This window comes from Triticum aestivum, chromosome 1A (assembly GCF_018294505.1).
Source record: "Triticum aestivum cultivar Chinese Spring chromosome 1A, IWGSC CS RefSeq v2.1, whole genome shotgun sequence".
NCBI classification, from domain to species: Eukaryota; Viridiplantae; Streptophyta; class Magnoliopsida; order Poales; family Poaceae; genus Triticum; species Triticum aestivum.
In genome coordinates, this window is record NC_057794.1 from 552004592 (window position 1) to 552019020 (window position 14429).

A 14429-nucleotide genomic window follows, 5' to 3' on the forward strand; every position below is an offset into this window, starting at 1 on the left:
ATATCATGCCTAATATCAATGTGTAAATAATTAATATTCTACCAAATATCATCATGCACATAAGCATTTACTAGGATACTCCTTTTGTTTCAAAATACAAGGTGTATTGATTTCCGTGTAAGTCAACCATTTGAATGTTTGACCAAAATTATAACAACATCTGCAATACCTAATAGATAAAATGTGAAACTACTTTTCATGATGGATTGAATGATATAAATTTCGTATTGTGATTATTGATATTTTTTTTATAAAAACTAGGTCAAACATGTACTCGTTTTACTGTTGAAAAAACAAATACACCTTATATAAAGGAACGGAGAGAGCTAAAGATTAATATACTAGTTTTTTTCTGGGGGTACTACTAGAGTACTAGTACTAACTAGTAATTGTGTATGTACAATCCACGTTAATATTAGACATGATATAAATTGTATTTTACATTATTATTATTATTATTATTATTATTATTATTATTATTATTATTTTATCATAGTGTACATTAATATTAATACAAGATATAAATTGCATCATTAATATTAGGCAAGATATAAATTGTGTTATTAATGATACTCCCTCCGTTTCAGTTTACAAGTCCTGCACGCATACCTAGTTTGTGAATTTTATCACTCTAATATAAACTATATAACACACAAATTATACCGTTTGAAAATAGAACATCTGAAGTTTATATTGGTATATTTTTTGTAATATATGACTTTGTATTAGGTTGGTCAAATTGACGACCTAGGGGTATGCGCACGCTCTATAAACTAAGAGAGAGGGAGTACCTAAGATATACGTTGTATTTCAAAATTAGGTAGGATATAATTACTTGGTTAATGCTGCTGATATTAGACATGGTAGTAATTAATGAAAGATGCTACTAAACACATTTAGCGCTAAACATCATAGTGATGCATACTATTGGATAGAAAGAGTGAGATTTTTTAAATATCTGCAACTCGTCTTTTATATTGGTATAGATATAAATATAGATATATATTGGAGGCATCAACCCAACCCAAAATACAAAGTCGAGGAGCCTGTGGCGACAAAACACTCCCGATGAAATCGTGAGAGCGATGCGTCAGGCGCATAAAAAGTACATGTGGGCCTAATGACAGCAACGATCCACTCGAACCCGCACCAGATCCCCCGACCCTGTGTACAACCAGCAGCTCTCGCGGCCCACCTCGGAGCCCACCACTGCCAGTTGTCAGTACTCACAGATCACGCATTCAAAAGGTCGTGAATCATCAACATTATTTATACATCTCATGAAACTAGGGAGTAAATATGGACGCTTCACCGTACGCCTTATTGGACCGTGAGACACACAAGGGTTCTGGCGTGTGGGTTCATCATGGGGTTAGTACCATTGACAGACCGATGGGTCATGGCCCACCCAGAATTTGTCACAATTTGGCTATTTTGGCCAACAAGCCCACAACCCTAACAACCTAATAGCCCAACGCACCGTCTATTTCCTCTCGGTATGTAAGGGAGCGTGACCTAAATCGGCCGGCCGCCGCTTAACCAGACACTCCCCTCACCCCGCTGCCACCCCCTCCTCTCGTTGCCGCCACCCCGTCCGCTCAAGGCCCCGATCAGTGCACGCCATCACGGCGTCACTCCCCTCCGCCGCCGCCGCTCCCCCTCCTCCGCCGCCACTTTGTTGTGAAACTTGATTGAATTACTTATGCTATTCTTTTGCAAAATATCGTACCATATATACTACTATGACATTTCGATTATATAGATTTTCTTTTTTGAGTGTGCACACCCTTCATGCCATGGTGGGATGGGAGTCGCAAACCCAACGTCGCGTGCGTGCGAGCCCGGCCGTGGCGAGAGAGAAACCGCGCGAGCGACGACGCGCGCCGCACCGGAACCGATCGGATCGCACTCGGCGGCCGAGTTCTGGTGGGATGGAGGCGGAGAGACCGGGAATCCAGGGGCAAAGCTACTCTTTTCCTTTTCAAAAACCTCGCCCTTTCCTCCCCCCCCCCCCCCCCCCCCCCCGGCCCCCTTGCCGCGCCGCGCGACTCTCGTCAATCATCCATGGTTCTCATGGCGGCCGCCTCCGACGACCATCGCCACCGCGAGCATCACCATCACCACCACCGCAGCCGCCGCCATCGTGCGGCGAAACGCTCGCCGACGCCACCCCCGCCCCCGCCCCAGCCCCAGCCAGAGTCTCCGTCCACGTCCCCCCTCGATTGCTTCTCCTTCACCTGGGGTGTGCGCCGCCGCCTCCGCTGCTCCAAGGACGGCGCCCCCGTCGTCGCGACCGCGTTGCCGTCTCCTCCCCAGCACCCGGCCACCCCGTCGCCGGACAAGGAGAAACCGCCCCAGGGCGACGCCGCCGGCTCCTCCTCCCGGCCGCAGCGGTCCCGGCACCTCCGCCCGCTCCGCTACCCCGCGACGCATCCCGCGTCCAGATCAACGGACGCTGGCGCGGGGCAGGCGCTCCACTCGCCCGCCTCGGCGCCTCCGCCGCCGCTGACGGAGCCGCAGCAGCCTAGGAAGAGGGGATTCGCCGTCGCCCTCACCAAACAGGAGATCGCCCGGGACTTCGCCGCCGTCCGCTGCAAGCGCCCGCCGCGCCGCGGCAAGAAGCGGTCCAAAGCCCAGCAGGCCAAGATCGACGTAAGCATCCGATCCTCGAGACCTCGACTCCCTGCGATTCGTTCCTTTCTTCCTTCCTCATGCCCGATCTCGGGTCCGCCTCCGGTGTTTAATTAAGAGATTCTTTCTCGCTCCTTGGATTGGAGCTGCAGGCGCTGTGCCCGGGATTCTTCCTCTCGACGGTGGACCTGGACAACTACAAGATCGATGATAACAATAATCTAAGATACTGATCCATCAGTTAGGCTGCTGTTTCCAACAAAGTTGGTTCTTGTTCTTCATGTGCGTTTGTTTTCCTCTTGCAGAGGTGATTCATGGTTGCCGTGATGAAACTTCAGACGGGAGCAACTTCTCAATTGCTCCCATATCTCTTTCTTCCTGTGATGGCTAACACGCCCTGATGCCCATTACTGGATGGTGTTGGTTCTGAGGTAGAGGACAGCAAATTGGGTCTAGTTAGGTTCCTTGAGTGGTTTTGTATACAGATTTCCCTTTTAGAAGAGCTGCCAGAACCATGGGAAAGTTTATGCTTCAGGGTGCTAACTGTGACGCCCCCAATTCAATCGTACACTAATCATGCACGCAAACGTGTACGATCAAGATCAGGGACTCACGGGAAGATATCACAACACAACTCTAAAACATAAATAAGTCATACAAGCATCATAATACAAGCCAGGGGCCTCGAGGGCTCGAATACAAGTGCTCGATCATAGACGAGTCAGCGGAAGCAACAATATCTGAGTACAGACATAAGTTAAACAAGTTTGCCTTAAGAAGGCTAGCACAAACTGGGATACAGATCGAAAGAGGCGCAGGCCTCCTGCCTGGGATCCTCCTAAACTACTCCAGGTCGTCGTCGTCAGCGGGCAGCACGTAGTAGTAGGCACCTCTAGTGTAGTAGGGGTCGTCGTCGATGGTGGCGTCTGGCTCCTGGACTCCAGCATCTGGTTGCGACAACCAGAAAGAAAAGAAAGGGGAAAAGGGGGGGAGAAAGCAACCGTGAGTACTCATCCAAAGTACTCGCAAGCAAGGAGCTACACTACATATGCATGGGTATATGTGTAAAGGGGTCATATCGGTGGACTGAACTGCAGAATGCCAGAATAAAAGGGGGATAGCTAATCCTGTTGAAGACTACGCTTCTGGCAACCTCCGTCTTGCAGCATGTAGAAGAGAGTAGACTGAAGTCCTCCAAATAGCATCTCCAAGTAGCATCTCCAGTAGCATCGCAGTAGCATAATCCTACCCGGCGATCCTCCCCTCGTCGCCCTGTGGAAAAGCGATCACCGGGTTGTCTGTGGAACTTGGAAGGGTGTGTTTTATTAAGTATCCGGTTCTAGTTGTCATAAGGTCAAGGTACAACTCCAAGTCGTCCTGTTACCGAAGATCACGGCTATTCGAATAGATTAACTTCCCTGCAGGGGTGCACCAACTTACCCAACACGCTTGATCCCATTTGGCCGGACACACTTTCCTGGGTCATGCCCGGCCGCGGAAGATCAACACGTCGCAGCCCCACCTAGGCTCAACAGAGAGGCCAGCACGCCGGTCTAAACCTAAGCGCACAGGGGTCTGGGCCCATCGCCCATAGCACACCTGCACGTTGCGTACGCGGCCGAAAGCAGACCTAGCCTAGTGGCGTTCCAGTCCAATTCGGCGCGCGCCGCTCCGTCGCTGACGTCTGAAGTGCTTCGGCTGATACCACGACGTCGGGATACCCATAACTACTCCCACGTAGATGGTTAGTGCGTATAGGCTCCTAGCCAACTCAGATCAAATACCAAGATCTCGTTAAGCGTGTTAAGTGTCCGCGAACGCCGAACAGGGCCAGGCCCACCTGTCTCCTAGGTGGTCTCAACCTGCCCTGCCGCTCCGCCACAAAGTAACAGTCGGGGGCCGTCGGGAACCAGGCCCACCTCTACCGGGATGGAGCCACCTGCCCCTTCAGCCCCCAACTCCGAACAATATCACAGGTAATGTAACAGTGTAAAGTATATAGTATATGCCCGTGATCACCTCCCGAAGTGATCACAGCCCAGTAGTATAGCATGGCAGACGGACAAGAGTGTAGGGTCACTGATGGAACACTAGCATCCTATACTAAGCATTTATGATTGCGGGTAAGGTATCAATGACTGTAGCAGCAATGACAGGCTATGCATCAGAATAGGATTAACGGAAAGCAGTAACATGCTACACTACTCTAATGCAAGCAGTATAGAGAAGAGTAGGCGATATCTGGTGATCAAAGGGGGGGCTTGCCTGGTTGCTCTGGCAAGAGAGAGGAGTCGTCAACTCCGTAGTCGAACTGGTCAACAGCAGCGTCGGTCTCGTAGTCTACCGGAGAGAAGAGGGGGGAGAAACAGTAAATACATAGCAAGCAAGTGCATAACAGGATAACAGGCAGAGCTAGACGTGTTCTACGCGGTAGGAGGTGATACCGGTGAAGGGGGGAAGCATCCGGGAAGTATTCCCGGGGTTCCGTGTTTTTGGGCAGAGGAGCCAGAGGGGGGGAAAGTTGCGAGTTCGATAGGTTAAGGGGGTGTGGCGGACGAACGGGTTGCGTATCCGGAATCGTCTCGTCGTTCTGAGCAACTTTCATGTTGAAAATATTTTAATCCGAGTTACGGATTAAAAGATATGATTTTCTAAAGATTTTATTAATTTCTGGAATTTAATTAATTATTTAATTAATTCGAAAAACAGATTAATGACATCAGCATGATGTCATGCTGACATCAGCAGTCAACAGAGTTGACGTGGTCAACCTGACATGTGGGTCCAGTGGGACCCACCTGTCATTCTCTGTTTAGGTTAATTACAGATTAGTTAATTTAATTACTATTTAATTAACCTAACTAGTTAACTAAATTAATTAAACCAGATTAATTAACTTAATTAATTCATTAGATAATTAATTAATTAATAATTAATTTTATTAAATCATTTTTATTTTTATTAATTATATTTATTTTAATTAATTTTAATTTTTTTTATTATTATTATTTTAATCCCTCTTTTTTTTGTTTTGGGGCGTGGGCCCCATGTGTCTGTGGCCCAGAGGGGCTAGCGGGCATGGGTGCGGGCGCTCGCCCGAACGGCGTGGGCGCTGGGCGCGGGCGCACCCGAGCGGGCACTCGCTTGCAGGGTGGGACGAGGCCGATGGGGCACCGACGATGGGGCACGCCGGCGCGGCCAGCCGGGGCCACGGCGGGCGGAGGCGAGGGGGGGTGGCGCCGGCACGGACAGTGGCGCGCGGGGCTGGGGTGGACACGACCAGCGAGGAGGAGCGCCGACGGGTGCTGCGGGCGCCGTGGGGAGCAGCACAGGGCGAGGGGCAGGGGGCTCGCGGTGGCCGACGGCGATGCCAACAGTGGCGGTGGTCGCGAGCGCGTGCATACGGGGACAGAGGAAGAGAAGAGGCCGGGGGCCTCACCGGCGATCGTGGGGACTAGGCAGTGGGCTCGGGGAGGGTTGGGGACGACGTCGACGGAGTCGAGGCGGAGGAGCTCCGGGAGGAGGACGAGGACGCGAGGTGGTGACTCCGGCGACGGTGACGTGGTTCCGGCGAGGAGGCGGTCGAGGCGGCGAGGTGTGGTCCGGCGGGGGAGGTTCCTGGCGGCGGGACGACGTCGAGCGGCGACGGCGGGCCGTCCACGGGCGCTGGGGACGGCGGGTACGAGGCGCACGGCGTGCGGTTGAGGTGGCCGACGCGGTCCAGGCGGCGTGGGGCGCAGGGGAGTGCGGGAGGGGCGGCGTCGGCGTCGGGCCCGATCCCGATTGGATCGGGGGGAGAGGGAGAAAGCGAGTGGGGTGGCGAGTGGGTGGCTGTCGGTTAGGGTTTGGGGGAGGGAGTGGATAAGGAGGGGGGTAGCGGGGTGGGCCGGCCGGCCGGGCCTGGGGGTGTTGGCCCAGTTGGGCCACGGCCCGGGGGGGTTTGCTCTTATTTTTGTTTTCTGTTTTCTCTTTTGTATTTTCTTTATTTTCCTCTTTTCTTTTCTGTTTTATTTTTTTTGTTTCCTATTATTTTAGGTTCTGTAAAAATATATACTTTGCATCTAATTTGAACATTTCGATTTAGTCCACCGCCACAAAAGTCTAGACCCCAATTAATTTGGTTTGATATTTTATCAATCTATAAAGGCATTTAAATAACCAGGTTTGCTAATATTTAAATCATTTCAGTGCATTAAAACACATAATAAAAGTGTGGTTCCTTCACAAATATTTAGTAAGGATTATTTGCCACAAACCGAACATTTTGGTTCTAATGTTTCAAAAGTTTTGTTGTTTGCCTTTCTTTCAAATTTGAATTTGGATCGGTTCTGAACTAACGCGAGATTAACGACAGTAACTTTGATGGCTTGGCATCATTAACACGTGATTACTATAGCCTAATTATCCGGGCATCACAATTCTCCTCCACTACAAGAAATCTCGTCCCGAGATTTAAGAGGGGGACTAAGGGGGAAAGGTCTAGTTACGAAATGCTAACGAATCTTCTCAGTCTTGGTTGCTCTTCTTGAAGAGGTCGATCCAATATATTGATGCCTTCATACTTCTGCTTCAGGTCAAAATGATGAAGTCGCCATCCTTTCTTCGGGATCTTCATCGTACTTACGAAAAGGATATGGGGGGAAGACTCGGGAAGGGCGGGCCTTACCAGGTTGACTATCTGGTACAAAACTCAGGGAATGGGGTAGGAAGTAACTCTCGAATTGAACTTAAGAAAATATCGAGAGTAAAGTAAGAAGGTACCATGAGAAGTTTCAAACGGATAGGCCATTGTTCGATGTCTGAAACAACATGCGAAAGGGGTCCAGAGCAATGAGATTGAGTATTGCGTCTGCTACCAAAATAGATCACTTGGGACGGTGGCCCGTGAATTACATACGAGGCCGCACGCGAGGAACAACCTTGGGAAGGGGGGTGCAGGAGAGTCAGGTTTCGATCATGTGGAACTGTGGGTTATGGGCCCACCATGTGGTTGAAAGTAGGAAGGGGGCCGACATTTTGCACGGTCATGATAGTAAGGCGTGTCAAAGGGTAGCCTGTCAGATATGTCGGCAACAACATCGATACCAAGGGCGAGGGACGAAGAGAACCAATTCCTGCTCGTTGAACGAGGCGGACCAATAGGCAAAGTTCTCGTCCATCGGTGGCTACCGGAATGTCATCAACAATAGTAACAGGGTTACACCAGACAAGATGGTACACCGAGGTGTTTACTTGAGCAGGGATATTACTGCTTATATTATATAGATCACAATAAGGTTTAAACAAACCAATGGAAAGGAAAAGTGATTATTATGTTTAAACAGAACAATGGAAAGGAAAATGTGTTTAAACACATCTTTCAGGGGTAAATCCTTCCCAAGGACAAGCAGAGCATGATATCCATGATAGGATATAACGTAGAAAACCCTTCAGGAAAGGGGAGAGAAATATCATGACATTACCCATACAATGGTGTTAGGATAAATGATAAATAAAATTTAGCATCGTGCTTCAAATGTTCCTGTTGAAAATCGGAGTACCATTGACATGCTTCGAGATAGCCTTGACATGGTCTTCGTGTGAAGATCAGACTTTGGAAACACGAAGGATCCATCAGGAATATCTTGTAGAATAAGTCTTACAATTTCCTCATGGATGAATGGATAACCTTGCTGAAAAGGAATCTATAATGATAGGTCCTCCAGCCGGGGGGGGGGGGTGCTAGGCATGACATCATGTTACCGGGTCATCAAAGGATCAATGTTATAACTCTTGAAAATATGTTCCAACCATCATATCTGACCGAGATTCAGATCTGATTGGTGTCAGGATAACTCAGACTCGGGATGCCTGAGAAGAAAGGTGCAACACAAATTGATGAGATGACATTGCAAGATTCTCGGGAAATTTACTACGGAAGCGAGTTTCCAAACAAAAGCTCATCATTAGACCAAGGAGAGGGTGAGGAGGTGGCTGATGAACTCAGCGACAATTCATCGAGATTTCCAAAAATGGATTTCCACAATTATGTGAACAAGGAGATAACAGCTGTCAGATCAAATAATATAATGGGGTATGCTTGAGGAACACATACACAATTAAACATTGGTTGAAAAGTGCACCCGAAATATGGGTTGGGTTGCACGACCAATGTCAGAATGGTGAATCAATAACCAATAGCCTGAGGATGAGCTGTCGGCCATTAACTTCAAAGCAATAGGGTTGCTAGGAGTACAGAATCCAAGCAGCACCGTTCACTTGCTAGTATTCCGGTTAGAATCAGCATTGGGGCCAAGAAAGAATGGTGATGGTGAGAAGTATCACCATACCAAGAGATTTTAAGAGGCGGAGCACTTCTCACAACCTTCTTGACATAAAAGATGGTAATACTTCAAGGTGAAGTAGAACAAATGCTGGATAGCAAGGAACTCAAGATTCAATCCAAAACATGAACACGTTTGTGTTGAGGGAAGACAAGGATGTGGTCAATGATAACACGATCATCGAGGGGCAAGGATGGTATTTCCCATCATGAATTTGATTGATATCCTGGAAGGAGTTAAAATGTTGATGATGATCACGACAAATTTTGTCGAGAGGCTCCATGAAGATGCAATCGCTCGGCGACGGCATCAAGCCAAGGGAATGGTGAAGCAAAAGGCTATTATAACCGTAGATAAGATGTCATCCCAAAATTTAGAGTTATCTCTCAAGACAAACAATATGATGGTGAAAGTTCGATGTAAGCTTAGAGCACTGTCCGGATTGTGCCCCAAGGATGAAGGACATAGGTAAAATCGTCAAGCAGTCAACCTGACGATGATGATGTAGTCAATCAGCTAGGAATGACATAATCGAGTACAAACTCGTAAGCGATGAAGATTACTAAGAGTTGTTGAATCGCAGTGCGGACTCGATTCAGTTATCGGTGTTCTCGAGTGACTAATAACTCAGACCCTGGGGGGGAATCCGAGATCGGTGAGAAGCAATACTAGATGAAGACTCGCAGGAAGCAACATAGTTCTCGAGATACCAAAGGTTAATAATCGAGGAAGATCAAAATAGAGGTTGGGCAAGCGTATTGATCTGCAAAAGGCAAGCACTTTAACTTGTCCGAGAAATTGAATCAAGGAGAAAATGTGGTCGGGACCACGACTGCAAATGACCAATACATAAATACCAGATGATTTCATATCAAGGAAATAGTTATTATTACAAGAAGCTTCTATGACAGGATCTACATCGTGTCCATGGGCATGAACACAAAGTTCAAGGTCGACTCCCACTTCTTTAATGCATAACCTTTCATTCACTTCTCGCCTTCAACGAAATTGTGTGTTGAAATTTTATCTGACATAACACTAGTAGAGTATGACCCGTAGTGGTTTCCGGGTTCACACAGTTTAAAGAAAAGCATATGTCCAACCCATCAGGGCCTCCTAGGAACATATACCACAAACTTCAGGAGTAAATAACACAAGCTCGATAGCAGAGCATGGTTGGCAAAGTAGAGGATACAATTTACCAAAGGCGGTATATATCCTAGGAAAGGCTCAAGGTTATTGAATATGAAGGACATTGTCGGATAAAATCCAGCAAAGGATCTGGGGTGAGTATCGACACACAACCAGAGGAAGAAGCCAGGCAAAGACATTGGATTATCGAAACAACTGAATAACTTAGAGCTCAATTGCTAAGGGGTTATGGTTTACAAAGCGAAGAATCAGAAGCAGACGCTCTGATCAAGGATGGATAGGTTCAATAGACTTAGGGGCAAAATCGACGACAATTTAATTAGCGAGAACCAGCTCATGATTAAAACGACGTCTGAGCCGGAAGGATGAATTCTAGGATCCGACTGATGATTGCGTGCATTCGCACTCATGTTGAATCAATAGGATCAAAATGACGGTGGCAAAGAATGCCAATAAGATTACTATACTTATGGGATTAACCATAATGCAAGCAAGCAAAGAATTTCAAAAGCAATAAGTTGCTGAGGATTTTCGGAAGATCGAATAGTATTTCGAAGACCATTGTGAAACACATGAACAACTGGGGGGTGAGCGGATACTCGATAAGTGCGAGAATTATCCATAGGGGTATTCAGGTGACAAGGAACAGCAAGGCAGTAAGCTCAAAGGATTATCGAAACAACGACAAGTATTACGGGGTATCTTGTAATAACAAGACCAACTGGGGATGAATGTAAGAATAACAACTGCAAGTAGTTATCCATAAGGGTTGACGATGGAAGGGGAATTGCAAACGCGATGAACACAAGTTCTCGGGTTAACAGCGGAGAGTATCTTCAGAGTCTTCACGTACAGCAGACGATCATCCATAATAAGGGGCTCTCCGGGTGAAAGTGATAACGAGATCCTAATGTTAGATTTAGCAAAATTCATTTAACCCGAATAGAAGAGAGTTCAGAGTCCCAGAGTAAGGATCGAGGAGTAAAAGATCCTAATACCATCCGGATGGCGACGTGGGCCCGTAAGGCACACAACCATGTTAGTAAAAGTTTTGCAATGTCTAGACTCGAATTCGGCCAAGGAGTGTGGAAGGGGGATTCCTACAGGCAGTCGGCTCTGATACCAACTTGTGACGCCCCCAATTCAATCGTACACTAATCATGCACGCAAACGTGTACGATCAAGATCAGGGACTCACGGGAAGATATCACAACACAACTCTAAAACATAAATAAGTCATACAAGCATCATAATACAAGCCAGGGGCCTCGAGGGCTCGAATACAAGTGCTCGATCATAGACGAGTCAGCGGAAGCAACAATATCTGAGTACAGACATAAGTTAAACAAGTTTGCCTTAAGAAGGCTAGCACAAACTGAGATACAGATCGAAAGAGGCGCAGGCCTCCTGCCTGGGATCCTCCTAAACTACTCCAGGTCGTCGTCGTCAGCGGGCAGCACGTAGTAGTAGGCACCTCCAGTGTAGTAGGGGTCGTCGTCGATGGTGGCGTCTGGCTCCTGGACTCCAGCATCTGGTTGCGACAACCAGAAAGAAAAGAAAGGGGAAAAAGGGGGGAGAAAGCAACCGTGAGTACTCATCCAAAGTACTCGCAAGCAAGGAGCTACACTACATATGCATGGGTATATGTGTAAAGGGGTCATATCGGTGGACTGAACTGCAGAATGCCAGAATAAAAGGGGGATAGCTAATCCTGTTGAAGACTACGCTTCTGGCAGCCTCCGTCTTGCAGCATGTAGAAGAGAGTAGACTGAAGTCCTCCAAATAGCATCTCCAAGTAGCATCTCCAAGTAGCATCTCCAGTAGCATCGCAGTAGCATAATCCTACCCGGCGATCCTCCCCTCGTCGCCCTGTGGAAAAGCGATCACCGGGTTGTCTGTGGAACTTGGAAGGGTGTGTTTTATTAAGTATCCGGTTCTAGTTGTCATAAGGTCAAGGTACAACTCCAAGTCGTCCTGTTACCGAAGATCACGGCTATTCGAATAGATTAACTTCCCTGCAGGGGTGCACCAACTTACCCAACACGCTTGATCCCATTTGGCCGGACACACTTTCCTGGGTCATGCCCGGCCGCGGAAGATCAACACGTCGCAGCCCCACCTAGGCTCAACAGAGAGGCCAGCACGCCGGTCTAAACCTAAGCGCACAGGGGTCTGGGCCCATCGCCCATAGCACACCTGCACATTGCGTACGCGGCCGAAAGCAGACCTAGCCTAGTGGCGTTCCAGTCCAATTCGGCGCGCGCCGCTCCGTCGCTGACGTCTGAAGTGCTTCGGCTGATACCACGACGTCGGGATACCCATAACTACCCCACGTAGATGGTTAGTGCGTATAGGCTCGTAGCCAACTCAGATCAAATACCAAGATCTCGTTAAGCGTGTTAAGTGTCCGCGAACTCCGAACAGGGCCAGGCCCACCTGTCTCCTAGGTGGTCTCAACTTGCCCTGCCGCTCCGCCACAAAGTAACAGTCGGGGGCCGTCGGGAACCCAGGCCCACCTCTACCGGGATGGAGCCACCTGCCCCTTCAGCCCCCAACTCCGAACAGTATCACAGGTAATGTAACAGTGTAAAGTATATAGTATATGCCCGTGATCACCTCCCGAAGTGATCACAGCCCAGTAGTATAGCATGGCAGACGGACAAGAGTGTAGGGTCACTGATGGAACACTAGCATCCTATACTAAGCATTTAGGATTGCGGGTAAGGTATCAATGACTGTAGCAGCAATGACAGGCTATGCATCAGAATAGGATTAACGGAAAGCAGTAACATGCTACACTACTCTAATGCAAGCAGTATAGAGAAGAGTAGGCGATATCTGGTGATCAAAGGGGGGGCTTGCCTGGTTGCTCTGGCAAGAGAGAGGAGTCGTCAACTCCGTAGTCGAACTGGTCAACAGCAGCGTCGGTCTCGTAGTCTACCGGAGAGAAGAGGGGGGAGAAACAGTAAATACATAGCAAGCAAGTGCATAACAGGATAACAGGCAGAGCTAGACGTGTTCTACGCGGTAGGAGGTGATACCGGTGAAGGGGGGAAGCATCCGGGAAGTATTCCCGGGGTTCCGTGTTTTCGGGCAGAGGAGCCAGAGGGGGGGGGAAGTTGCGAGTTCGATAGGTTAGGGGGGTGTGGCGGACGAACGGGTTGCGTATCCGGAATCGTCTCGTCGTTCTGAGCAACTTTCATGTTGAAAATATTTTAATCCGAGTTACGGATTAAAAGATATGATTTTCTAAAGATTTTATTAATTTCTGGAATTTAATTAATTATTTAATTAATTCGAAAAACAGATTAATGACATCAGCATGATGTCATGCTGACATCAGCAGTCAACAGAGTTGACGTGGTCAACCTGACATGTGGGTCCAGTGGGACCCACCTGTCATTCTCTGTTTAGGTTAATTACAGATTAGTTAATTTAATTACTATTTAATTAACCTAACTAGTTAACTAAATTAATTAAACCGGATTAATTAACTTAATTAATTCATTAGATAATTAATTAATTAATAATTAATTTTATTAAATCATTTTTATTTTTATTAATTATATTTATTTTAATTAATTTTAATTTTATTATTATTATTATTATTATTTTAATCCCTCTTTTTTTTGTTTTGGGGCGTGGGCCCCATGTGTCTGTGGCCCAGAGGGGCTAGCGGGCATGGGTGCGGGCGCTCGCCCGAACGGCGTGGGCGCTGGGCGCGGGCGCACCCGAGCGGGCACTCGCCCGCAGGGTGGGACGAGGCCGCCGGGGGCACCGACGATGGGGCACGCCGGCGCGGCCAGCCGGGGCCACGGCGGGCGGAGGCGAGGGGGGGTGGCGCCGGCGCGGACAGTGGCGCGCGGGGCTGGGGTGGACACGACCAGCGAGGAGGAGCGCCGACGGGTGCTGCGGGCGCCGTGGGGAGCAGCACAGGGCGAGGGGCAGGGGGCTCGCGGTGGCCGACGGCGATGCCAACAGTGGCGGTGGTCGCGAGCGCGTGCATACGGGGACAGAGGAAGAGAAGAGGCCGGGGGCCTCACCGGCGATCGTGGGGACTAGGCAGTGGGCTCGGGGAGGGTTGGGGACGACGTCGACGGAGTCGAGGCGGAGGAGCTCCGGGAGGAGGACGAGGACGCGAGGTGGTGACTCGGCGACGGGACGTGGTTCCGGCGAGGAGGCGGTCGAGGCGGCGAGGTGTGGTCCGGCGGGGGAGGTTCCTGGCGGCGGGACGGCGTCGAGCGGCGACGGCGGGCCGTCCACGGGCGCTGGGGACGGCGGGTACGAGGCGCACGGCGTGCGGTTGAGGTGGCCGACGCGGTC

At 49.0% G+C, this 14429-nt stretch overlaps 1 protein-coding gene across 1 annotated transcript; it reads left to right on the forward strand.

The window, feature by feature from the left end:
- Window positions 1-2031: 2031 nt before the first annotated feature.
- On the forward strand, window positions 2032-3126 carry LOC123180673 (WAS/WASL-interacting protein family member 3). Its single transcript, XM_044592774.1, has 2 exons — window positions 2032-2652; window positions 2784-3126. Exons 1-2 carry the CDS (start codon window positions 2065-2067, stop codon window positions 2862-2864), a joined length of 669 nt encoding a protein of 222 aa, XP_044448709.1. The 5' UTR covers window positions 2032-2064; the 3' UTR covers window positions 2865-3126.
- The last annotated feature ends 11303 nt before the right edge of the window (window positions 3127-14429 follow it).